The sequence below is a fragment of the Panthera pardus genome, unplaced genomic scaffold, assembly GCF_024362965.1.
Source record: "Panthera pardus isolate Hobbes unplaced genomic scaffold, ASM2436296v1 HiC_scaffold_12, whole genome shotgun sequence".
Lineage (NCBI taxonomy): Eukaryota > Metazoa > Chordata > Mammalia > Carnivora > Felidae > Panthera > Panthera pardus.
In genome coordinates this window covers 37,761,800-37,787,241 of record NW_026526677.1, presented here as the reverse complement: position 1 = coordinate 37,787,241, position 25,442 = coordinate 37,761,800, and the positions used below count along the sequence as shown (strand labels likewise).

General features: G+C 38.9%; 1 protein-coding gene across 7 annotated transcripts in view; it reads left to right on the top strand.

The window, feature by feature from the left end:
- Window positions 1-1,824: 1,824 nt before the first annotated feature.
- The window catches only part of ANO5 (anoctamin 5), an 88,071-nt gene continuing 64,453 nt past the window's right edge, over window positions 1,825-25,442 (top strand). For 2 of the 7 annotated variants that reach the window (XM_019456544.2, XM_019456542.2), the window contains exons 1-3: window positions 1,825-1,932; window positions 14,035-14,081; window positions 17,588-17,638. In XM_019456544.2, coding sequence (XP_019312089.1) covers window positions 1,893-1,932; window positions 14,035-14,081; window positions 17,588-17,638 — 138 coding nt within the window. In that variant the 5' untranslated portion in view covers window positions 1,825-1,892. Of the gene's footprint in view, window positions 1,933-4,530; window positions 4,842-14,034; window positions 14,082-17,587; window positions 17,639-25,442 lie in introns of those variants that run through there. The other 5 variants (XM_019456543.2, XM_019456538.2, XM_019456539.2 and 2 more) reach the window with 5 other exon arrangements.

The window sequence follows — 25,442 nt, the reverse complement described above, 5'->3', positions numbered from 1 at the left end:
CTAGGATGGAAGGAAGGAAGGAAGGAAGGAAGGAAGGAAGGAAGGAAAGGAGGAAGAAAGAAAAGGAAAGAAAGGAAGGAAGGAAGGAAGGAAGGAAAGAAGGAAGGAAAGGAGGAAGAAAGAAAAGGAAAGAAAGGAAGGAAGGAGGAAGGAAGGAAGAAAAAAAGAAAGAGAAAGAAAGAAAGAAAGAAAGAAAGAAAGAAAGAAAGAAAGAAAGAAAGAAAAAGGGGAAAAAGAAGACAGGTTTTAGTTCCACAGTTAACCATGACCTTCACCAAAATATTTTCTAGGCCTCTTTACTCATCTGAAAAAGGTAATTCTCAGTTCCAAAATGTCAATAGAAAGGGGAAAAGAAAGAATAGTATAAAAATGAAGAAAGGTCAAGTCTTCCCTGGTCATCTCCTCTTTATTCTTAAATCACTGCATCCCTGCCCCAAACTCAGTCACTACCTCCTGAGCACCGTCAAGGCCTTCAGCTCAGACCACTGCTTCACCCTCAGTACACTGTCATTCATCTGTTCCCCCATCTTAGACAGTAATTGACCTCATCTCCCAACGTTGGGGAGCTGGCAGTTGGAAGGGTCTCAACAACATAGAGCCAGTTCAGAGGAGCCTGTGAAGAGTGGGACCGTTCACTCTGCTCAAGGCACTAAGGGACACTTAGAGGCAGGGCTCAACGTAATATGGGTGAGTTCTCTGAGAGCAGCGAGATTTTAGTGCAGTATGCCATCACTCTATCCTCACTACACCCCTGGGTGGTGGGTGCTGTGTTCTTATTTTTAAGACGAGGCACCTGAAGCTTATAGAAACTCGCCCAATGCCATCCAACTTTTAAGAGGCATTGCTTGAATTCGAACTCAGGCCAAAAATGTATGAGTCGTCCCCAGATGTGTTAGAGAGAGATCCGGTTCGGCGCCCAGGAGGGAGGCCCGGTCGGGAGAAAAGCTGAGACCCCCGCGGCAGGTGGCAGAGGCAGGAGGGGGAGGCTGCAGGAACCTCGGAAACACGCCCACGCGCCGGCCTTAAAGCAGGGGTCGCCTTAAGGAAGGGGGGCTTTTTCTCACCCGACAAAAAATAACTCCCCAACTGGGAGGGGGTTCCGTCCGAGTGCCACCCGCGGAAGGCGGAAGGCTAGGCAGATGGACGAGGACCAGGCCGCTCGGCGGGGATCAGAGGAGGAGGGTTTGGAGAGAGGGGAGGAGACAGCGGGGGAAGGCCAGCGGTCTCGGGCTTGGGACAACCGGGTGGAATGGGACCAGCAAGACCTGTTGATGGGGCTGAGCGGCCGGGAGAGCCGGGAGGCGGCGGGCCCCGAGGAGGCGGCGGAGCCGGAGCGGGGGGGTACCGGGCGGCTGGAGGGGTGAGGGGCGGGCGGGCTGGGAGCCCGCCGGGCCAGGGGGCGGGGAAAGGGCGGCCCCCGAGGGAGGGGTGGCGGCGGGTCTGGAGGGCGGGAGGGGCGGAGAGGGGCGGGGAGAGCAGGACCAGACCGACGGGGAGGGGCCGGCCGGGGAGAGCAAGAGTAGAAGCGAGGCTCGGCAGCAGGCGGGGAGCCAGGGCGCCCCGGGGTCCGGCACGCTCCGGGGAGGGTACTGGGAGGGCTCCCGGGAGCGCCACCGGGAGAGGAAGGTGAAGCGCAGGGCCAAGGGCACGAAGCAGGTCGAGAGTAAGTACCGGCTGGAGAAGAAGCCCAACCTCCTGCAGGAGAGGAGGCAGGCGGAGACCCAGAAGAACGTGGTCTTGAAGGGACGGGCGAAGCCTGTCCTTGCTGGTTGTCGGAGCAGCGACGACGGCCGCCCACCACCCGAATCAGCCTCTCCCCCAAACCTCGCCGCCAGTCGCAGTGGTCCTCGCTCTGCCACGCCTCGGTCAGTGTCATTAACGAGCTGGCGCAGATGGGCGACCCAGACGTCCTGGAAATGGTGCAGGAGGAAGGTAGGAGCCGGCGGAGGGAGCCGGCGGACTCGGTGGCGCGGCGGGAGGGCGGGCCTGGGCGCGCGGACGCCGCCACCATGGGCGCGGGGACCCCGGAGGACGTTGGCGGCCCTGCGGCCTGTTTCCTGGGGACGTTCTCGGGGTGGCGTGCTCTGCGCGAGACAGGGTCTGCAAGATGAACAGCCCCTCCCCGGCGGGTGGCTGGGTGACGGCGCGCTGTGTTTCCTCTACTACTCGCGCGAGCCGGGGACCTGTGTCCTGTGACCCCAGAGGTTCTGAGGCCGCCCTCCTCGCTCCTGTGTGCGCCGCCGAGCGGTTGACTAATGCTAGGAGCGAGGCGAGCGCGCTGGCCGCGTGCGCTGAGGCGCTCGGGCCTCGGACTCCCACGGAGAGCCGCAGCTTGGGGTGCGTGACGGCGGTGCCATGGGTGGGGGAGCTGGCCCCTGAGTCCCTCTGCCTCTCTCCATTTGCCGATTACTGGCCAAGCTTTGAGATCCCTGTTAATTATGCGAGCGCCAGGCTCTAAGATCGATCAGCTTGGGATTCTGGTGCACCTGGGAACGCTGCTGTTTCACCAGCTTTCATGCAATCTTTAGTTCCGTGGAGAAATGTCTGTTCATTGTTTGCTAAGGCCGTTGCACAGACTTATGTTCTGTGGGTCTGTTTTGGTACACACATGTTCCTGAGAACGCACGTATGTTTCTGGGACTATCTCCAGGACTCTCAGCGATACTCAGTTCTCTCCGCGACACTCTGTTTTCATGTCTTGTGTGGTATTAGATTTAAACATGGCAACAGTGTTTTTAGGCGATAAAAGGTCTAAGTAGTCTTATGATCCAGTCTTGAGAGGCACTAGGAAATGCAACGCGTTACTGCATCCTCCTCTCTTTTCTAAACAGCTTTATTGAGGTACACTTTAGATACCATGTCACCCGTTTAAAGTGTGCAATTCAGTGCCTTTTAGTGTATTTACAGAGTTTTGCAATCATCACCACGATGTAATTTTCATCACCATAAAATAGAAACCTTAGCAGTCACACCCCCATTGCCTACCCTTAGCTCTAGGCAGTTACTAATTTATTTACTCTGCAGATGTACCTATTCTGGAAACTTCCTGTAAACTGACTCCTACAATATGTGGTCTTTGGTAACTGTCTTCTTTCTCTTACCGTAATGTTTTTGAAGTTCATCCGTGTTGTAATTCGCATGCTTCCTTTTTATTGCCACCTAATACTCCATTGCTAAAGATAAACCACATTTCATCCAGTCATCAATTGGTGGACATATGGGTTGTTGCCAGTTTTCACTATCACGAATAATCCTGCTCTGAACATCCATGTACAGATTTTTGTATGAACAGCTTTTCGTTTTTCTTGGGTATATCCCTAGGAATGGAATTACATAATCATATGGCAGCTTTATATTAAACACTTTTAGAAACTGCCAAACTGTTTTCCCAGTGTCTGTGGCATTTTATATCGCAACCAACAATATGTAAATGTTGCAGTGTCTCTACATCCTCTAACATTTGTTATTGTCTATCTTTTTTATTTATAGCCATCTAGTGGTTGGAAGTGGTATCTGTGTGGTTTTGACTTGCATTTTCCCAGTGATTTCGCAATCAAATATCTTTCCCACGGCTTATTGGCCATTCATATATCTTCTTTGGTGAAATACACATTTAAGTCCTTTGCTCATTTTAAAAGTTAAATTATTTGTCTTATTATTGCGTTGTAAGAGTTCTTTACATATTCTGTATATATGATTTGCAAATATTTTCTCCAATTCTATGAGTTGTCTTTCCCTGTTCTTGATGGTGTCACTTAAAGCAATTCCCCCTTTCTTAAAAAACAATTGAAGGTAGAAGGAAATATGACTATTGAAAACTTTAAACTTTGCCTAATGGCTCTGCTAAATGATACAGTGAATTTATTTGTTAGTGAAAATGAGTGGTTCAGTGTACAAAGTGAAATGACTTTTAGGTGTCTAAAATTAAAACCCCTTTTCTATACTTAATGGTTTCCTCCGTTGCCGAGAATTACTTTTCAGTTGTAATTTCAGTAATCTGAATGTCTTAACAGATTGTTTTCCACTTGAAACATTCAGTAATTCTTTATAATCAGTCCTTCTAAAGTAGAGTTATGAGAAGGTACAGAAATAGTATTTCTCATTGAGGGAAGAGAGGAGGGGAAAATGTGGAGTATGTAACTTTCTGTGCATAATGAAGGAAAAAAATCTACCAGTGCGGCATTACAGAGATTGACCATTACTCTCTTTCAGATAATAGAAGTGTGATCTAATTTAGCTGCAGGATAATTCTGCTTACTAGAATGTATAGTTAAATTAGTATAACTTCAGCTGTGAGGTCAGATTGCAGCTTGAGTCCATCTAAGGAAGATTAAAAAAAATTTTTTTAATGTTTATTTATTTTTGACAGAGAGAGAGAGAGAGAGAGAGAGAGAGAGAGAGAGAGACAGACAGAGCATGGGTGGGGGAGGGGCAGAGAGAGAGAGGGAGACACAGAATCCAAAGCAGGCTCCAGGCTCTGAGATGTCAGCACAAAGCCCGATGTGGGGCTTGAACCCACAGACTGTGAGATCATGACCTGGGCCGAAGTCGGACGCTCAACCGACTGAGCCACCCAAGTGCCCCTATCTCAGGAAGATTTTAGAACTTTTCCCAAGCTAATTTGTTTTCTCTTTACTTGGCAAAGACCTTTGTAACTTGTCTATATTCCCTCTTACTGTGATTGAAGCTTTGCCTCTGCTTTGGGCCTAGGTAGCGGAAAGGAGGTTGATATGGAACACCATGTATCTGATGGATGAGGGTGATGACCACATCCAGCCCATGTTCCCGTTCCCGATTTGTTCATAGATCCAGCATCCAAACAGGGGAGGAGCAGGGTACTGGTGAGAGTAAAGCCTGAGGCCATTCAGAGGACTCTTAGTTTTCTAAATGTTTTTTCAGTATGTCAGTTGTTTTGCTGTGTTGGTTTTACTGCCCGTTACTGAGACCTGTGTTATTACTGTAGTTGTATGAAAAGTGCATTAAAATGATGGTGTATTTTTAAAATATAATGTATTGTCCAATTGGCTTACATACAACACCCAATGCTCATCCCAACAGGTGCCCTCCTCCATGCCCATCACCCATTTTCCCCTCTTCCCCTCCCCCCATCCACCCTCAGTTTGTTCTCTGTATTTAAGAGTCTCTTGTGGTTTGTCTCCCTCCCTCTCTGTTCGTAACTAGTTTCCCTCCCCCACCCCCCACGGTCTTCTGTTAAGCTTCTCAAGATCCACAATATGAGTGAAAACATATGATATCTGTCCTCTGACTGACTTATTTCACTCAGCATAATACCTTCCAGTTCCATTCATGTTGCTACCAATGGCAGGATTTCATTCTTTCTCATTGCCACATAGTATTCCATTGTATATATATACCACATCTTTATCCATTCATCAGTTGATGGACATTTAGGCTATTTCCATAATTTGGCTATTGTTGAAAGTGCTGCTGTAAACATTGGGGTACATGTGCCCCTATGAATCAGCACTCCTGTATCCCTTGGGTAAATGCCTAGTAGTGCTATTGCTGGGTCATAGGGTAGTTCTATTTTTAATTTTTTGAGGAACCTCCATACTGTTTTCCAGAGTGGGTGTACCAGTTTGCATTCCCACCAACAGTGCAAGAGGGTTCCTGTTTCTCCACATCCTCTCCAGAATCTATAGTCTCCTGATTTGTTCATTTTAGCCACTCTGACCGGTGTGAGGTGGTATCTCATTGTGGCTTTGATTTGTATTTCCCTGATGATGAGTGATGTTGAGCATCTTTTCTTGTGTCTATTAGCCATCTGGATGTCTTCTTTGGAAAAGTGTCTATTCATGTCTTCTGGAGGGGGTATTTTTTAACATCAGCAATCAAAGGGGTTTTCAGAAGCCATTCTAAATATCCTAAATATATGTTTCTTCCTGGAGTTTAATGATACAGTTACAAAAACTGAAGGGTTGGTTGAAGGAGGCTGAAAATGACTGGGTTCCATAGCATCCATTTTAAGGAGCTACTTTCAATTTCGTGTTTTAAAATATAAATGGATTTCTTTGAGTAAATTTACTGATACAGGTAAGCCTGGATCTTGCTTATTAATGTATTTCCTAAATCATCTTTGAAGAGTAAATAGGAGAAAGTTAAATGGCTGAGTTATATGTGATGAGATTTTTTTTTCCCCAGAGAGAGAATGCTAACATTTTACCTTTTAGACGTAATAGTTAACAAGGTATTCCTAGGATTTGTTAGGTTTTCTCAATTTATTTTCTTCAGTATTGAACACATAAGCAATCTTTTCCAGTTAACTCTTTTCCCACTATCTAGTGATTTTTAAAAGGAAATTGTAAAGGCAAAGCGTAGCAGAATATTTAAATAATTATGTAAACAAACACTGCTAGTAAAATATCAGTGCTGAAGTTGAACTATTGACTGGTTGACATTGTAAGGAAGTCTTGATTTGAAATATTCATTCTTAGGCTGATTTATGACTCATTCAGCATGGGAAATGACACTTTAAGGGTTTAGCATTGGAAAAGGCACTTTTACAGTTGAAAGAAGTGTCTTGAATCTTTACAACTGCATTAAGCATTGTGTTTAACTAAACCACCCTTCCTTTGGGAATGTGGGTATTTATTTGATTGCATGTATTTTATTTTATGCTGTGGAAGGGGTGTAAACTGAGAAGATCATCTGGTAAATACAAGAGCTATTTTTGGGCTCAGGGTTTGTTGGAGTATATATTCTTAGCAACTTGCTTTCAGTTGAAAACTCAGAGCTCAGTCTTTGGGCTGCTTTACTTTTAGCTCGCATTTTATGATCTCCATAGCAATCAGTATTAAACCCTTCCTATCTCTGGTTTCTAGTGCTCAGAAAGAGTATAGTCATTTCCATGGGGCTTAGAGGATGCTGGAGGAATGGAGGAATGACAAGAAGCCGTTAAAGTTGTTGGCTTCAAATCTTGCCTCCTCAGATACGTTTCTGTTTTGACAGAGGTTTGGTGATTATGTGTAGCGATGCCAGCCTCATACTCTGTGACCGAGTGTGACAGTTTGTCTATATCTCTGACATGTGCAAGCATCTGATTGTGCACGTGTGTGTCAGAGAGATAGAGTGAGCACTATGTGTGAAGGGGAGCATAGTGTGTGAGGAAATACATCTATTTTTTCTAAATCTTTCTGCTTTTCAGAAAGGGATAGAATTTACAAAGTGTGTCCCACCCTGGTCCTCCGCAGTGGGGGTGGGGAGGGAGGGCCCTTGCCCTCTCCTGAAGGGTGATATTCTTGGGCTGGGGACCCAGAGAGGGCTCCATTGAGGATAGTATGAAAGCAGGACGCTAACGTAGGAGGCTGATGAGGAGGTTTCTGGTCAACATTGAAAGGAAGGTGTCAGGAGTGATACAGTGTGAAAAAGAAACAGTAGTTAGCCAAGGAAGAAAACAGTTGTTAGTTCTAGGGAAAGGAGGCAGCAAGTTGAAAGGGAAGAGGGTAAGAAAGAACTAGTAGGGATAGGAGATAATATGGAGGAACTATTTTTTCCCTTTTCCACATTCTCAAATAAACACACTGCATCAAACTCTGATAGCAAATTGCAAATGTTCTTTCAATGCTACATGTTGTTTAAGCTACACATGCAGGAAAAATAATTAGGGGAAGGAAGGGTTAGTGCTTACAGTTTTTCCAAAACCAGAATTATAAAATACTCTATAATCCTAGCTTGAGGCGTGCACATCTTCACCCCGTACTTGGAACAGTTCTTCAGCATAATGACTGGTTTTGTTCTCAAGAAAATAAAAGCCTCTCCTAAGTTAGCGTTCAAGTACCATACATTGAGAGATAAAGCGTGTATTCCTTAGAATCCTGTTCTTTATGTACTCATTATAAGACTTTGCAAGATTGGTTTTCTTCACATTCAACATTCCAATGAGATGGTTGCAACATTGTGCAGTTTTGAGTTGTAAATGTAGACAGTATTCATGGGTAAAACACTTTGATGATGGTACTGGACCATGTTTTATATTTTTCAAGTAATTTTTACATCTATTTATGGTCTTTTAGATGAGAAAGCCTGCACTCAGAAAAGTTGAGTAATATAGCTATTAGCCATAGTTTTGCTTTGCTTAAGATGACTATTAACTTTCTTTTAACAATTCTTTTTTTTTAATTTTTTAACATTTATTTATCTTTGAGAGAGAGAGAAAGGGAAAGAGAGACATAGTGCAAGCAGGGGAGGGGCAGAGAGAGGGAGACACAGACTCCAAAGCAGGTTCCAGGCTCTGAGCTGTCAGCACGGTCTGACGTGGGGCTCGAACTCATAAACTGCAAGATCATGACCTGAGCCAGTCAGACACTTAACCAACTGAGCCATCCAGGCACCCCACTATTCCAGTTTTTAATCGCAGATCCTGCAACAAAAAGATCTGAATACAAAATAAATTCTTTCATTTTTATTCTGACACTTTCAAATTTATCTCAAAGAATTTACGTTTAAAAAAATTCTAAAGTTTATTTATTTATTTTGAGAAGGAGAGAGAGAGAGAAAGAGAGATGCTTAACTGACTGAGCCCTCCCAGGTGCCCCTCAAAGAATTTAAGTTTTGAAAATTAACAATAGAATATATCCTAACAACAATAATATCATCAAAAATAACTAACATTGACTGACCTCAGTGCTGCATGAAGCATTTACATGAATTGTCTCATTGAAATGCTTGCACAAACCTGATGACATAGACATCAATGCCATTTATATGACACTTGAAAGCTTTCAATTTATGGCTTATTCTCCAGTTGCAAGGAAGGCTGGGAAATGTGTTTTTGTTTTTGTTTTGTTTTCGTTTTGTTTTGTGTTTTGGTTTTTTGCTGGAGCACATCACTTCACCTAATTAGGGTTTTGTTAGTAAAGAGGAAGGGGGAGAAAGGATACTTGAGGACAGCCAGTGGCAGCCTCTCCTGTATTTGCCCACCATTAGTAATCCTACCTATTTTTTTTATATAGGATCTTCCCAAATTGCTCAAGCCTAGGAGAGTTCTCACTCAGTCTTTGTCCCTCAACTTGCACATCTGAAATTTGACAGCAGTTTATTTCAAATGTTTACGCAGATATCGGTAATCCATGGACATTCCTTCACACGCACTGCCCCCACTGCAGTCCAGACAGCCAGATCTCCCTTGTGGTTCACTGCCACAGCCTCCTAATGTCTCTTTGCTCCATTCCCTCTTCCTTTCTTTCTTCTTTTGTTCCTATTTTTTTTCTAATGTTTATTTATTTTTGAGAGAGAGAGAGAGAGAGAGAGCCGGGAAGGGCGAGAAAGAGGGAGACAGAGGATCCGAAGCAGGCTGTGTTCAGTGAGCTCAGAGCCTGACACTGGGCCTGAACCCATGAACTGTGAGATCCTTTGTTGCTGAAATCAAGAGTTGGACACTTAACCTGCTGAGCCAACCAGGCACCCCCTTCCCTGCCCCCCCACCACTTCCCTTTTAACTCATTCTTCACTGAGGGACCAGTGCTTTTCATAAAATGTAAATGTAAAAATGACTTAAAAGCTTTTTTGTGGCTTGCTGTTTCATTTAGGAAAGAAAAAACAAAAACAAAAACGGGTATACAAAGTCTTCCACAAACTATCCCCCGCTCCATCCCTCTCCAACATCATGTCATGTCACTCTGCCATTTATCTTCTCATCTCTAGCTTGGCTTTCATTTCTTTGAACACCTCAAAACTGTTCCTGTCTTATAGCCTTTGTGTATTCTCACATGGATTGAGTGCCCTCAACTTTCAGATCTCAGTATATGTATTACTTGCCTCAGAGAGATTTTCTGATTTCTTCATATCTAAACTTCCTCACCCCCAGCTCTGTTTATAGCATTTATCTCAAGTTTTGGTCTGCTTCCACTACAGTACTGCAAACTTCTTAACAATAGAGAACCAATAAATGTTAACCATTATCACATTATTATCATTGTTATATTAATGATCAATATCAAGAACTGCAAAAGATCTGAGATTTTACTGTACTTGGTAGTTAACAGAATATCCTTTTACAGTTTCATGGATACTGGTAGAAGACATAAGATACATAGATCAAAGACAAAGGACAGTGTATTACTCACAGCATTAACAGTAGCCACAGTGGCAGTATTTGTGCCCGTTTCTTGAACCCAAGTTGCCACAACTCAATGCAAAGAGGGCCAGATAATACCTGTGTGTGTGGTGGGTTGCAATACAGGAGAGCAATCTGAACTTAAGGAACTTGAGTCTTTTATATTGGTCAGCAATTATGCCTTCCATTTGCTCTGGAGGAAGACATTACTCTGATATTCCTAGACTGTGTGCAAACCTGCCCTTTGCTACAGAAGGAGACTCAAGATCTTCCAAGGGTGTTCACTCAACCAAGATCCTTGAAAAGGCTTGCAGTCAGTGTCTCACTTGCAAGATGTACAGAAACGTGAGAGACCAAAGGAGAATTATCTCCAAACAGTAACTACCTTTAAGTATCGATTCCTAAGTAACATATTTTGGTTTTGCATAATTAACTTTATGTAAGTGAAATATTAAAGTTTCTTCTTGTTTTTGTTTTGTTTTTGGTAAATAATATTCTTTGGAGATTTATCCATATTTTTGCATGTAATTCAAATTCATTTAACTTTGTTGCTAAGTATAATATGTGGTATTATTATACTACATTGTATGTATCCATTTTACTGTTTGTGGATATTTGAGATGATTTTGGTTTCCTGGTTATTCCCAGCAATACTTTTATGAACACTCTTGTACATCCCCAGAATGCATGTATTTCTATTGTTTATATATAAGGTGGTACTTCTCGAACTTTTTTTTTTTTAATCTCAGGACTTCTCTATACTTTAAACAATTATTAAGAACCTCAAATAACTTTTATTTATATGAGTTATGGCTATTGTTATTTACCAAGGATATCCACTTTTACCCCTTCCATTAAAAATAATACTGGGAGTTCTAGCCAAACTACTTGGGCAAGAAAAAGAAATAAAAGGCATCCTCATTGGAAAACAAGAATTAAATATCTTTATTAACAGATGATATGATCTTTTATGTAGGAAAACCTAAAAAGTCCAGTAAAAAAAACCTTTAGAATCTATAAATGCATTCATTAAAGTAGAATATGAAGTCAGTACATGAAAACCAGTTGCATTTTTGCACACTAACAATGAACACTCTGAAAGGAAATTGAGAAAACAATTCTATTTATAGAATAAGAGACATATCTAGAAAAAGGTTGCTATGGCTAATGTCAAGCAAGTTACTGCCTGTGTTCTCTTCTAGGATTTTTATTGTTTCATGTCTCACATTTAGGTCTTTAATCTAGGAGTGCGCTTATTGTGATGAGCGCTGGGTGATGTATAGAACTGTTGAATTACTATATTGTACACCTGAAACTAATATAACACCGTAGGTTAACTAACTAGAATTAAGATAAAACTTAAAAATAAAGAATAAGATATTTAAAAATTAGTCAAGGATGTGAAAGACTTGTACAAATAAAACTACAAAACATGGCTGAAAAAAAAAATAAAAAAACAACATTTAAATGAAAACATACCCCATGTTTATAGATTGGAAGACTTAATACTGTTAAGATCTCCATACTACCCAAAGTGATGTATAGATTCAATGCAGTCTCTATCAAAATTCCAATGTTTTTTGCAGAAATAGAAAAAACCCATCCTAAAATTCATATGAACTCTTGAGGGACTGCTGAATAGACGATCAATCTTAAAACAGAAGAACCAAGCTGAGGACTTACACTTCCTGATTTCAAAACTTATTACAAAGCTGCAGTAATTGAAACCGTGGAGTACTGGAATGGAGACAGACATATAAACCAATGGAATAGAAGAGAGAGTCCAGAAATAAACCTTCACATATATGGTCAAGTGACTTCTTTACAAGGGCACCAAGACCATTCAATGGGGGAAAGGACAGTCTTTTCAACAAATGGTGCTGGGAAATTTGGATACCCACATGCCAAAAGAATGAAATCGGACCCTTACCTACCACCATATACAAAAATTAACTCAAAATGGATCAAAGACCTAAATGTAAGACCTGAAATTATCAACTTCTTAAGAAGAAAACACAGAGCAACAAGTTCATGATGTTAGATTTGGTAGTGGTTCGTTGGATATGACACCAAATACACATGTAAAACAATAAAAGTAGACAAAATGACCTCATGAATATTTAAAAATGTACATCAAAAGCAACATAAACAGAGTTAAAAGGCAAACCACAGAATGGGATAAAATGTTTCCAAATCATATATGTGATCCAGCATATTTAGAGAACTCCCAAAACTCAACAATAAAAAAAAAATCTGATTAAAAAATGGGCAATTGACTTGGATAGACATTTCTCTAAGAAGATATAAAAATGACCAATAAGAAGCTGAAAAGATGTTCAACAACATAATCATTGGGTAAATGCAAGTCAAAACTAAAATGAGATACCACCTCAAACCCATTAAAATGGCTACGTCAAAAACCCCAAAACACCAAGAGTTGGTGGGGATGTGGAGTAATTGGAATCCTTGTGCACTGTTGGTGAGAGTGTATAATGGTATAGCTGCTGTGGAAAACAATATGGCAGTGCCTCAGAAAATTAAAAATAGAATTACCAGATGGTCCAGCAATTCCACTTTTAGGTATATACCCCAAATAGTTGCAAGGAGGGTCTTGAAGAGATATTTTTATAGCTATATTGATAGCAGCATAATTCACAACAGCTAAAATGTGAAAGCAACCCAAGTGTTCATTAACATATGAATGGATAAATATAACGTGGTATACATGTACAATAGAATATTATGCAGCCTTAAAAAGTAGGACATATGGTACAATACTGATGAACCTTGAAGACATTATGCTATGTGAAGTAAGCCACTCACACAATGACAAACACTGTATGATTCCACTTATATGAGGTACATAGAGGAGTCAAAAATTGTAGAGACAGAAAGTAGAATGGTGGTTGCCTCAGACTGGAGGCGAGGAGAATGAGGAGTTAATGAGTATTGTGCTTCAGTTTTACAAGACGTAAGAGTTCTGGAGATAGATGGTGGTGATGTTTGCTCAATATTATGACTGTATTTAATACCTTTCAACTGTGCACTTAAAAATGGTTAGGATGGTCAAGTTTATGTTATGTGTATTTTACCACAATAAAAAAAATGGGGAAAGAACAGCAAAAAAGAAAGGAAGGAAGGAATAAAGAAAGAAAGGAAAAAAGAAAGGAAAAGAAAAAGCTATACGAATGGCAGGTTTATATTTTCTATATTTTCAGCATATGTTCTAACATTTCCTAAAATTACAATTGCTGTGGATGGTCCTTTATTTCACTCCCACTGTGATTTTCTCCAAAGAAAGTTTTTATATGGGAAGTTTTTGACTGGAGAAATATTTCTCAGTGTTTTTCCATGTCGGAGGCAATGGAGAATAAGAATCTTCTATGTTTAACTTTTTGTAGTGTCAGAAACTTATTCGAAGATGTATTTTAGTCCAAATGACTCAACAGATAGCTATCACAGAGATACTTGTGTGTGAGGAAAGTAATTTGGCCTATTTAGAACTGGTAGTGCCTGTTTGTTAGTGCTTTCCTTGCAGACAGTTTGGTTCAGTTCCAAGAAAACATGCTGACAGAATATTAAATCTCACACAGTGAGAACTAAGATGTAACCATGGATATCCCTCTTGGATGTCTTCCTCTCTGCAGTTTCATGGCTATGGATTAATAACTGCATTTGTCAGGGTTAATTTTCTTTCTTAGTGGGGGAGATTATATCCTACGCATCAGTATTTGCTTTTCCCCTCCATCATAGACAGTTTTTGGTGCTGACTTCCACTGGCAGCTATTTTGAACAACTTAGCTCCAGGAAGGGCATCTAAGACCTTCCTGTGTTTTTTCTTTGAACTTTTTGGTTTCATTTCAGAATTTCTATTTTCTCCTCATGCAGACTTTTAACCTATTCTGATCAATTGGCCATTCTGACATGTTTTTTTTTTCTTTCTTTCTTATTTAATTTAGAGAGAATATCCAATAGAGAAGCAGAATATATTTTCGGAATGAATGAGGTAAGTCAAATGTATATGTATTAGTTTCCTATAAGTCAGCACAAAAAATTGAGACAAGGTTAGGAATGTACTTTGTATGAATACTTCGGTCTTTGTACTTCAGTTATTTACTCATACTCTATCAACTTTATTTTGTCTTCTGATGTATTCATGTTTTTGGTAAAGAAAACAAATTCCAAGTTTCATTCAGATTTAATATTCTATCTTCCTAGGTATGATAAGGGAGCAAATAGAAGTATGAATTTGTTTTGAGGCTCCCTGTGAACAAACTCAGATATGCTGAGTCTTCCTGTGCAAGAGAATAGTATTGGGCTCAAAACTTTGCTAGAGGATAATGCAGGGAGGATATGTGACAGTCTTTGATGTTACCATTACTAGTATGTGATGAGTACTTATTACTTCAAGTGACTCAACTCAACAAGATATATTAAATGAAATAATAAATAATAAAATTAAATACAACTTATAAAAATAAAAAAAATTCTCTTAACTAAAGGCCTAATTTAGTAAAAGTTACTAAAATTTTAGATTTCTTGTATACAGAGAGTAAGCATTCTAAAGATATTTTGGATCAAATAATCTTTCTGGTAGGGCTCCAGGTGACACAACACTAGTCACGGAAGTAGATTTCCTTGAATCAGGTTACAGGTGACCAGCTGGATAGAAAAAAATTCTTTAAAATTAGTTTTTTAGGAATGACCGAAATTCCCACCCTGGGAAACACAACCCACCAGAATAGGTTGGCTAGTCCTAGCTGACTGGATAGACTGGCTGGGTAAGCTGGTTGCTTAAGATTCCCAGAAGTTCTTGGATTCCTTTAAAACCTGTGACCAAAATGCTGAGACAAATAGACTATGAGAACCAAGGGGGCAATGAAAATCATTTAGCCCAGTAATTTTTACAATGCAATTTGTAGACTGCCTGAATGACAATTATATTAAAAATTTCTTAAAAATGCAGACTCCTGGGCCCAACCTTATACACTTAATCTCATTGTTGGGGAATAAGGTTATGGAGTCATGATTTAAAAATAACACCCCAGGTGATTTTTATTGCTCCTAAAGTTTGAAACCCACTGTCATAACGCAGAATCTCCACACTAGAGTGATGTAATGTGGTACAGAGTATGTATTCATTAAATGAATAAGTGGATCAAGGTAACTGTGTAAAAAACAATGTGAAAAATTAAAGTTTGTATGTCTTTGGAGTAGACGGAAGAAAGTTATTATGTGAGATTGATTGGTTCAGTTTAAATGATAAAACGTTGTCATTTTCATTTTGTTCACATTGACATAATAGTAATATACTCCTCACAGATCTCTATATGTATTGCTCAAGTTAACTTCAACTACGGTTCATACTCTTTGCTTCTCTATGTGTCTTTCATATTTATATATACTCTAAACTTCTATAAGAGAAAAACAATTTCATCAAGTCATATTTGTTCTATTCCCTAACCCTTTGCACATTTTTTAAAATGTTTATTTATTTTCGAGAGAGAGCGAGTAAGTAGGGGAGGGTCAGAGAGAGAAGGAGACACAGAATCCAAAGCAGGCTCCAGGCTCTGAGCTGTCAGCACAGAGCCTGACGCGGGGATCGAACTCATGAGCCGCGAGATTATGACCTGAGCTGAAACCGGACGCTTAACCAACTGAGCCACCTGGGTGTCCTTCCCTTTGCACATTTAAAAAGCAATGATATTGCTTCCATGCCTTCAACCTTGGATAGGTCTTCATTTGAAACAATTTTGCTTAAATTTTTAAGGCTTTACGTTTGGCTTGACACACTGAGAAATATATTCAATTAACTTTAAGTTACAGTATTTTAGAAATACCATATGTTTTAATTTTTAGTTCTGATTCTATATAAACTTTACTTTTGTTGGAAAGCAACAAGTGAAAGGGGAATTGATTCAATTTTAGGAGAATTTATTTTTAAGAGAGAGAGAGACAGAGTGCAGGTGAGGGAGGGCAGAGAGAGAGGGAGACACAGAATCTGAAGCAGGACCCAGGCTCTGAACTGTCGGCACAGAGCCTGATGGCGGGGCTCAAGCTCACAAACTGCAAGATCATGACCTGAGCCTGAGTCGGAAGCTTAACTGACTGAGCCACTCAGGCGCCCAAAACTTTTTGAAGAAAAACATAGGAGAAAACCTTTGGAAAGTAGGTCTTAGTGAAGAGTTATTAGACATGACACAAAAGCATGATCCATAAAAGAAAAATTGATAAATTGGACTTTTTAAAATTTAAGAACTTTTGATCTATGAAAGATCCTGTTAAGAGGAGCAGACAAGCTATAGACCTGGAGAAAATATTTGCACATCCTATATCTGTGGCATTATAAAGAAACAGCAAGGGGAGCCTGGGTGGTTCAGTCAGCTGGACGTCCAACTTCAGCTCAGGTCATGATCTCACAGCTTGTGAGTTTGCGCCCCACGTTGGGCTCTGTGCCGACAGCTCAGAGCCTGGGTCCTGCTTTGGATTCTGTGTCTCCCTCTCTCTCTGCCCACCTTCCCTCCCCTCCCCCACCCATTCATGCTCTGTCTCTCTCTCCTTCAAAAATAAATGAACATTAAAAGAAATTAAAAAAATAAACTGCAAAACCCAGTTATTTTTCAAAACTATGTCGATAGTACTTTATATCTCCTGTTTTCAGAACTGGTCTGCCCAACATCACCTGGGTATAAATGAGATGCTGTTTGTGATTTTCCAAGAGCCAGGTAAATGAATTCTCAGTCTAGACATGAGTTTCAGGTCATTTTTGCTGGCTACTGCCTCTCCAGGCCACCCTGCTCTACCAATCACTAGAGACTGCTGAGAAGTGATGGGGAGCGGTCTCAGGAGCACGTGCTGTGGTGTGCAATCTGTCATGGAACATGAGGATTTAAAATCCACCATATGCCAAGAGAGGCATCGCTATTGCTTTAATTATAGGTGTTTTGTGTGTCTTTATATCCATGCATGGCTTTTCTCTTGGGTTGTAAGTACAGATCCTTAGAAATTCTGGTGTTGCGTTTCCTAAAGTATTCACTTTAATAATTCCAAACAAATGCTGAAAGGCCTAAAATAGCCAATTGATTCTACCTTTCATTGTGGTCCTGTTCAGGGCTCCGTATCATTAAAACAGTGGTGTACCTTGTTATTTCTCTGTATGTAGTAGTTCTTAACCATTTCTTGCATCTCAGATTTTTTTTTTATGATTTGATAAAACTACCTCCAAAAGTTTCATTCTCTCTCAGGCTGTCTCTCTCCATACACACACGCACGCACACACACACACACACACACACACACACACACATGCAAGCACACATGAGCATGAACACACATGCACATGTATACACATATATACCCACAGTTTTGCATTCACTTTCAAGTGTTTTATAAGTCCTCTGAATTGCAGGTTTAGTATTTGTATATTGAGAACCTATTTTTGTTGTTGAAAGTTATATGCTCCCCACTTGCATTATTATTAATGGCATTATATCTTCCCCATGGTACTGTTAGCAGTCCCTGAGCAGCAGAGAGACCAGCTTTCTCATCAGTGAAGAACCAGCGGTAAGCATCAATCGGTACTATACTTTCTTGCATGGACACAAATGGGGTATTATTTTGTAGTCAAAGATGGAGATGCTCTGTTTCCCAGGTTACAGTTATTTTTCAGGTCCTCATATATGAAATTTGAGGGTCAATTACTTTGAAAAAAAAACCAGTTTCTTATGGGGAAAAAAAGTAACATAAGACATATTAATGAGAATGACAAAGCATAGCCATTTGCTTGCATTTTAATTTCTCAGTCTTACAAATGAGGAAAAATGAAGGGTCTGAGAGGTTTAATGACTTGATTAAAATTATCCATATGTTTAAGAGGCAGATCCTGGGCTAGAACTTGAGTTTCTGAATTCTAGTTCAGTATTCTCTCTTCATACCTCGTTTCTTTTACCTGTAAGTACATGCCTAAGAATAATCATGAAGTATAGTTTATTTAAAAATCAAATTTGAATATCAACTAAGAGGTCAGTAAAGGGATTTAAAATTTTTCACTAATTTCTTAGCAAAAAAAAAAAAAGATGCTGTTTGGGAACATGGGAAAATAGAGTTATATTCTTACGCTGACAATTTTAACATAGGTGATATTTTGCTTTTTGCTAGCATACTGATCTTTAATCTTTCAGAATGAAGGTTGTGGGCTGACCAATTGAAATAATTGAAACTTTGTTAGGTTTTCTTTTTTTTTGATCATGTGAAACATATGATGTCAAAGTTTAAAACATTAAAAGGTGTCCTTTACTTTTCCGTGTGTGTGTGTGTGTGTGTGTGTGTGTGTGTGTGTGGTATGTGTATAAAGATACATGTGTAAATTTATATTCCTCCTGTTTGTTTACACTAAAGGCATCATACTATATGCACTGGTCTTTTCCTTGGTTTTCAGGATTTAAAAACATAACCCAGAGTTCATGCGATATTGTACATAGATTTTATTCCCATTCATTTGTATGTTGCATAATATTATATTCTGGGTGTTTAGCATGGTGTATTCATTCAGTCCCTTTATTGATGTATATTTGAGTTGTTTTTAATCTTTTGTTATTACAAATATTGTTATCATATATACCTAGGGAATCAGTCTAACAATATTTTGGCCAGTGCTATCTTTATAGCTAGGATTTCAGTATTAAAGAATAAATACATATGTTATTTTGCCATAGATAGCCAAATTCCCCTCTGTTTTGCATTTCTAACAAGTGTAGGAGAATACCTATTTGCCTACAGCCTCATCAACAGCATGTTGTCTTGAGTTTAAATTTTTGCCCATCTGATAGTAAGATAGCTAGTGGCTGTTGGGAGCTCTTTCAGTTTGCCATGTATCTTAGTGTGGTTTAAATTTGTATTTCTCTCAATGAGTGAGATATTCACCTTTTCCTATGTTGGTGGTCATTTTAATTTATTTTTCTGGATAAATCTGTTTATTTATCGCATCTATTTTCTTGTCAAACTGTTCGTTTTTTTTTCCTTTTGTTTTTTTGGAGATGTTTACATATTTATTGTTATCCCCTTGCCTGAGATATGAGTTGCAAATACTTTCCCAATTATGTCATATGCTAGTAATTAAAATTTGAGATTCCAAATGATTTTAAAGTGATTTATGATATTTCTTTTTTTATGATGACATTGTCTTTGGTTAAGCAATAAGTTGTTAAAATTAAACAGTAAGCTTCTTTTTTTTTTTTTTTTAAGTTTTATTTATTTTTGGGACAGAGAGAGACAGAGCATGAATGGGGGAGGGTCAGAGAGAGAAGGAGACACAGAATCTGAAACAGGCTCCAGGCTCCGAGCTGTCAGCACAGAGCCCGACGCGGGGCTCGAACTCACGGACCGCGAGATCATGACCTGAGCCGAAGTCGGCCGCTCAACCGACTGAGCCACCCAGGCGCCCCAACTTCTTTCTTAAATCAACTTTTTATTTTAGCACTGCAAGGTGCTCTCAGCTCATTTTATACTTTCCCTGCATCAGTCCTGGAATCAACTATTTCTCCAGGGAAATTTTTCTTTTAATGTCACAGATATATCACAAAAGAACAATTTGTTTCAATCAGGGTCCTATTGGCCATTTTCAGAGTAGGATAGTTTGGGGAGAGCTTAATGAAAAACTTATAAATATGGGATGCTGAAGAATCCTGCTACATATACATCTAGTAACCATGAGTCTGTTGTCATCTATAGAACTGAGGGAATAGAAAGAGAGCATCATGTATTGAAGACCTTGAGAGGCTCAATGACCTTCAGTGGAGGGATACAGCCTTCCTGAATCTGGCCTCCAGAAGGAAGTCACTCACTCTCTTCCTTCTCTCTAATCATATTTGGGAAACTAGAGGTCTGGGGAGCTCTTTCATATCTATACCAGCCATCCTCACAAGAAAAAGCCAGGTAGAGAGCTAAAGAGAGCATCTCCTGGGATGAACCAAAAATATCCAGCAGAGTACATGTTTTCTTTTACACTATTAATGATTCTATAAATATAGAAGACTTAACATAATTTTACATTTTACTTGAAATAAAGTGGTCAACAGTGGATTTGGTTGAGTGGCTAGCTAAGAGGCTAGCTGAATTGCTAGAAGATACTAGAAGGACCCTAAAGCCATTAAATAGGAAAATTCAGAAATTCAGAAAAATTGGAAAAGCCATACCTAATAAAACTTGTCCCAAAGCAGATACCATCTGTGCTTGGGGGTATAATTTAATAAGTATTCAGAGTTTAATGAGGGATGGATAGAATTAGAAAGTCACACTAGGGGCATGCTTTAGAAACAGTATACATACCATTCACAGGTTCTGAAGGGGTCTGGGTCTTTAACCTCAGGAATGATATTACAGATATTTAACAACTTATGTGGCACAGAAGCTACCTTTGAATAAATGGACCAGAACCAGTCAGTATAAATATGGCATAATATTTATAATTAGTCAATGTATATATTTAGATATGGTTACTCCAGGGCTCAGACATTTAATTTGCTATCCTGGCTTTAAATACCATTGATACACTGTAAACTCTCAAATTTAAGTTTCTCAATAGACATCTCTCCTGAACTTAAGACTGAAATATCCAAGTGCTTTCCCATCATATGCACTTGGATGTCAAAAGATGTTTCAAGATTACTGTGTCTGAAATGTAATTTTTTTCTTTCTCATAAAAAAAAAAAATCTCCCTGGTGAAGTGTTTCATATTCCAGCTCCACACAGTCCAACCTTCTAGTCGTTCAAGCCAAACACTTTTTAAAAAACTATTATCTTTATTTTTATACATTACATACAATGAAATGCACTATTTTAAGTGTATGGTTTGACGAGTTTTAACAAACCACAACAGTCAAGATACAGATTTCTATTACCTGCTGTTTCACCTCTGTTCTGGGCAACCAATGATTTGTTTTTTATTTGTTTCTAAGTAGCATGTGAATGGAATCAGACTCTATAGGCTATTTTGTGTCTGACTTCTTTTGTTTAGCATAATGTTGCTGAGATGCATCCAGAGCTTAAATGATACTGATATATTGAATCTTGTTGAACATATCTATAGTTTTTTTCTTTGATTTATTTTGTTTTATTGCTAAATAGTATTCCAATGTATGGATATGCCAAAATTTGTTTATCGATTCACCTGTTGATGGATATTTATGTTGTTTTCTGATTGGGGACCATTATAAGTAACGCTGTTATGAACATACATGTAAGACATAATATAGTTTGAATAGATGTATATTTTAATTAATCTTGGTTAATTTGCTAAGAGTAAAATTTCTGGATCATATGAAAGCATATGTATAACCTTATGTGAGACGACTGAACTATTTTGGAGAGTGGTTCTACCATTTTTCTTTCCTACCAGTAATGTATGAGAGTTCTACTTCTCTCTACCCTCACTGGAACCCTCTCCACCCTCAAATTTAGTAATCTAATGGAAGGTAGTGGTATCTCGTGATTTCAATCCTCATTTCCCTGATAAATGATGACGTTACACATCCTTTCTTGGGCTTGTTGGCCATTCATATATCTTCTTCTGTAAACTATCTGTTCAAATCTTTGTGTATTTTTAAAAGTCAAGGTCTGAATGTGAGACCCTTGTCAGCTGTTTTCATTGCAAATATTTTCTCCCAGTCTGTGACTTTACTTTTCATTTACTTAAAAATATCTTAACATATTTTAAATTCTATTATGTTTGGTAAAAACTTCCAAAGTTTTTCTCAGAAAAACCCCCCAAAACTAAAAGCAAAACTAAAGACAAAGAAAATGACTAAATGAGAGTGAACAGTGACATTATTTATCCCATTACTGTAGAAGGGAGTGTCTACTCCTTAGTGAAACTGACTGAGAAATTCAGACATTGAAATTTTGATTTTTTCCTGGCCATGTAAGACTGTCATCTTTTGTCGTTTTTCCTAGTGTTCTCATAAATTGGATTCTCTTTCTATGTGCAAATATCCATTTCGTTAAATTTTTTGCTGCATAACTAGTTGTTTCTCTATGATTTCTATGTGCCTGGTCTTCAAGGAACAGTCTTAAAGCTTGGTGTTTCACTGTACATCCTTAAGGTCCACTGCAGGTATTTACAAATATTTCTGTGTCTGATTAATCCATCTGCTACTTTAAACTAGAAAAATAGGAAAGTTTTACATGGCTGTTTTTGTTTATTTTGAAGCTATAGTTTAAACATAGGAATATGTAGACCACAGAGGCTGGGAATATGACACGCACTCCAAGCAATCTTATCCAGATGTGGTTACGTATAACTGGGGATTTTCCAAATTAACTTCCATTTACTAAATTGAAACTTACATCTAGAATATTAAAATGTAATAGAAGCTCAACATTCATTGAAGATTGAGACAAACATATTTTTCAAGAAGGAGTATTTTACCAGTGTCTTAAGAAATTGCTGGTAGTTGACTTTTATTGTTTTTATTATTTTATGGTTGCTGGCTTCAAGGTTGCACAGCACTTACTAGCCAGCCTTTTGTGTACTTAGCCAGTTGTATGTCTTTAGTACCTTTTGCTGATAATTAACAGGATCTACCTGATAACATTAAAGATACGAGTACACAGTATTTGGCACAAGGAAATCAAGATATGCTAGCTACTGCTTAATTGCTGTGGTTTTGTTTAAATTTAGGACTTCTGTAGGGTCCACTCAGTAAGTAAGTTTTACAGTTTGTAGATTGAGTATGTACATCCTTAACATCGAGGGTTAATGTAGTTTTTAATGTGAAATCGAAGTCTCAAGAGCAACTGGACTTTTTCTTGCTTAGAAATTCACAGCATTGAATGGCTTGCGGTATTACAACTCCATGAATTATATTGATTTTCATTCTCTTACAATATATATTCTAGAAATGTCTATGATATTGGATTCCCGCCCCCCCCCCACCCCACCCTGCTGTCTCACCAATGATCTAGTAGCTGAGACGGGAGCTGGAGCCAGCAATCTCAGAAGTGCTGCCCTCTCTAGCACACTAAGTAGTGTGCATATTGGTCAGTGGCTGGTCTGTTGATGATATTCAAAAATGGCCAAGGAGGAGTACGAGAAGAAAGAAATACATAAAGAGGACTACAGATGTGTGATACAAATTATGTATAATGAGAGGAAGATGCTATTGACACCCCCTACTATGTGGCATAATAATATAGGTGATCAACTCTCTTCCTAGAGAAAGGACTCTAAAGTGTCTTCTTACAAATAATTAAAAAAAAATTTTAATGTTTATTTAGTTTTGACAGAGAGAGACAGAGTATGAGCGGGGGAGGGGCAGAGAGAGAGGGAGACACAGAATCTGAAGCAGGCTCCAGGCTCTGAGCTGTCAGCACAGAGCCTGACACGGGGCTCCAACTCACAGACCATGAGATCATGACCTGAGCCGAAGTTGGATGCTCAACTGACTGAATCACTCAGGCGCCCCAAAATTAGTTTACATTTAATGAATTGAAATTACATGGAGAAAACTGTTTTTACGAAAAGTTTATAATATATGAAAATTTATTTTAATATTGTAGAATTATGAAAAAGGCAAGCAAATGTATATTAAAATTAATGATTTACTATACTAAAAAATTCAGTCAGTGCTTAGAGAAAACCAGAAATAAATACAGCAAATAGTTACTAAGATAACAAGGAAATAGCAATGATTATAAAAATACCTATTCATTACTTTCAGAGTTGCCCACATTTTATTTATGTTTATTTATTTATTTATGTTATTTTTTTTTTTAATTTATTTTGAGAGAGAGAGAGTACAAGAAGGGGCAAAGACAGTGAGAGAGAGAATCCCAAGCAGCCTCGGCACAATTAGTACCGAACCCAATGCGGGGCTTGAACTCATGGACTGTGAGACCATGACCTGAGCTAAAACTGAGTTGGCTGCTTAACTGACTGAGCCACCCAGGCACCCCAGGTGTTATCCATATTTTAATAAAAAGCAAACAATTTAGCACGTGATGGAAATATTTAGTAAAGCTGTTCTATAATTTTAGTCGGTAGAGTGTTAATTTTATCTTTTTGTAATCAATCCTTTGGTGGTTTATTGATCTTTTAACATGTTTAAAATCAAGTTTAAAAAATATTAAATATTGAGTCAGTATGTTTCACGACCAGCTGCTGGTGTTGATTCCATTGGTTTTTTTGTTTTTCAAATATTTTTTTAAAGTTTATTTATCGAGGACGGGGAGGGACAGAGAAGAGAGAGACGATCAGTTCTGCATATTGTCAGTGCAGAGCCCAATGCAGGGCTCGGACTCACAAACTGGGAAATCATGACCTGAGCTGAAACCAAGAGTCAGACACTTAACCAACTGAGCCACCCAGGCACCCTGATCCCATTGGCTTTTATATCATGAAGATATCATATGATTTTGGAAAGCTGCAAACTAACTTGATATTAGATGTATTGATTACAGAAGGCTTTTTAGCACTCATCTAAGTAACTTTTTAACCCTGCACTCTTAATAGCTCTTGAATATATGGCATCTAGTTAATTCATGACCCTATGGCCAACTTATTCTTTAGGCACAGTAAGCACAGTGCCTTCTAGGAACCAGGATACTTTTTGAAGCCCATTGAAATGTTTTAATTTTAATTTCTTTTAAAATCTAAATTAAAGAAACAAACAAAAAAACACCCCATAAGTATAATAGTCTGTGTGTGTATGAATATATATATATATATTCATTTATTTCTTTTTAAATTGATAAAAACAATTTAATGGAGAAAGGAGCACACAGAAAGCAAATAGGCCAGACAGAACCCACGAAAGTCATAATGTGGACCTTCTTGGCCCCTTAGTGTATAACTCTTTCCTTTCCCTTAATGATTCTGTAATGAACTGAGGAAAAACATCTGAGAATAACAGTAACTTGTGGACCTCATGAAAGATTCCAAGAAAATCAAAGTGCTAAGATGAAAAATTTCAGCCCAGGAGAAAAATACAGTGTAAAATACACTTTAGCAGTGACCAACATCCATCTTGTGTCTGTTTGCTCTAAGCAACAGCAGTATTAACTCGTCTATGCAGAGTAGGTTCTCAGGTAATAGAGCAGGGATTTTTCATCCAGTAGTCACCGCTGCTTAGGGCTCTAGCTTATTTTATGAAAACAACAGGTTCAGCAAAACTTTCCATGACAGGAACTAAAACTTTTAATTGATAATTTTATTAGGTTATTTATCATTTCATTATAGTATAAAATACACACAGTACTTGCCTTTTTGTGGCATTATTTGGTTTTCTTTCAAATATTATTGATTTTCCCAGATGTTTTTCGGTACTTGCCTTGGTGTCTTAAAAATAATGGTCACCGTAACTGAAGATTGAAG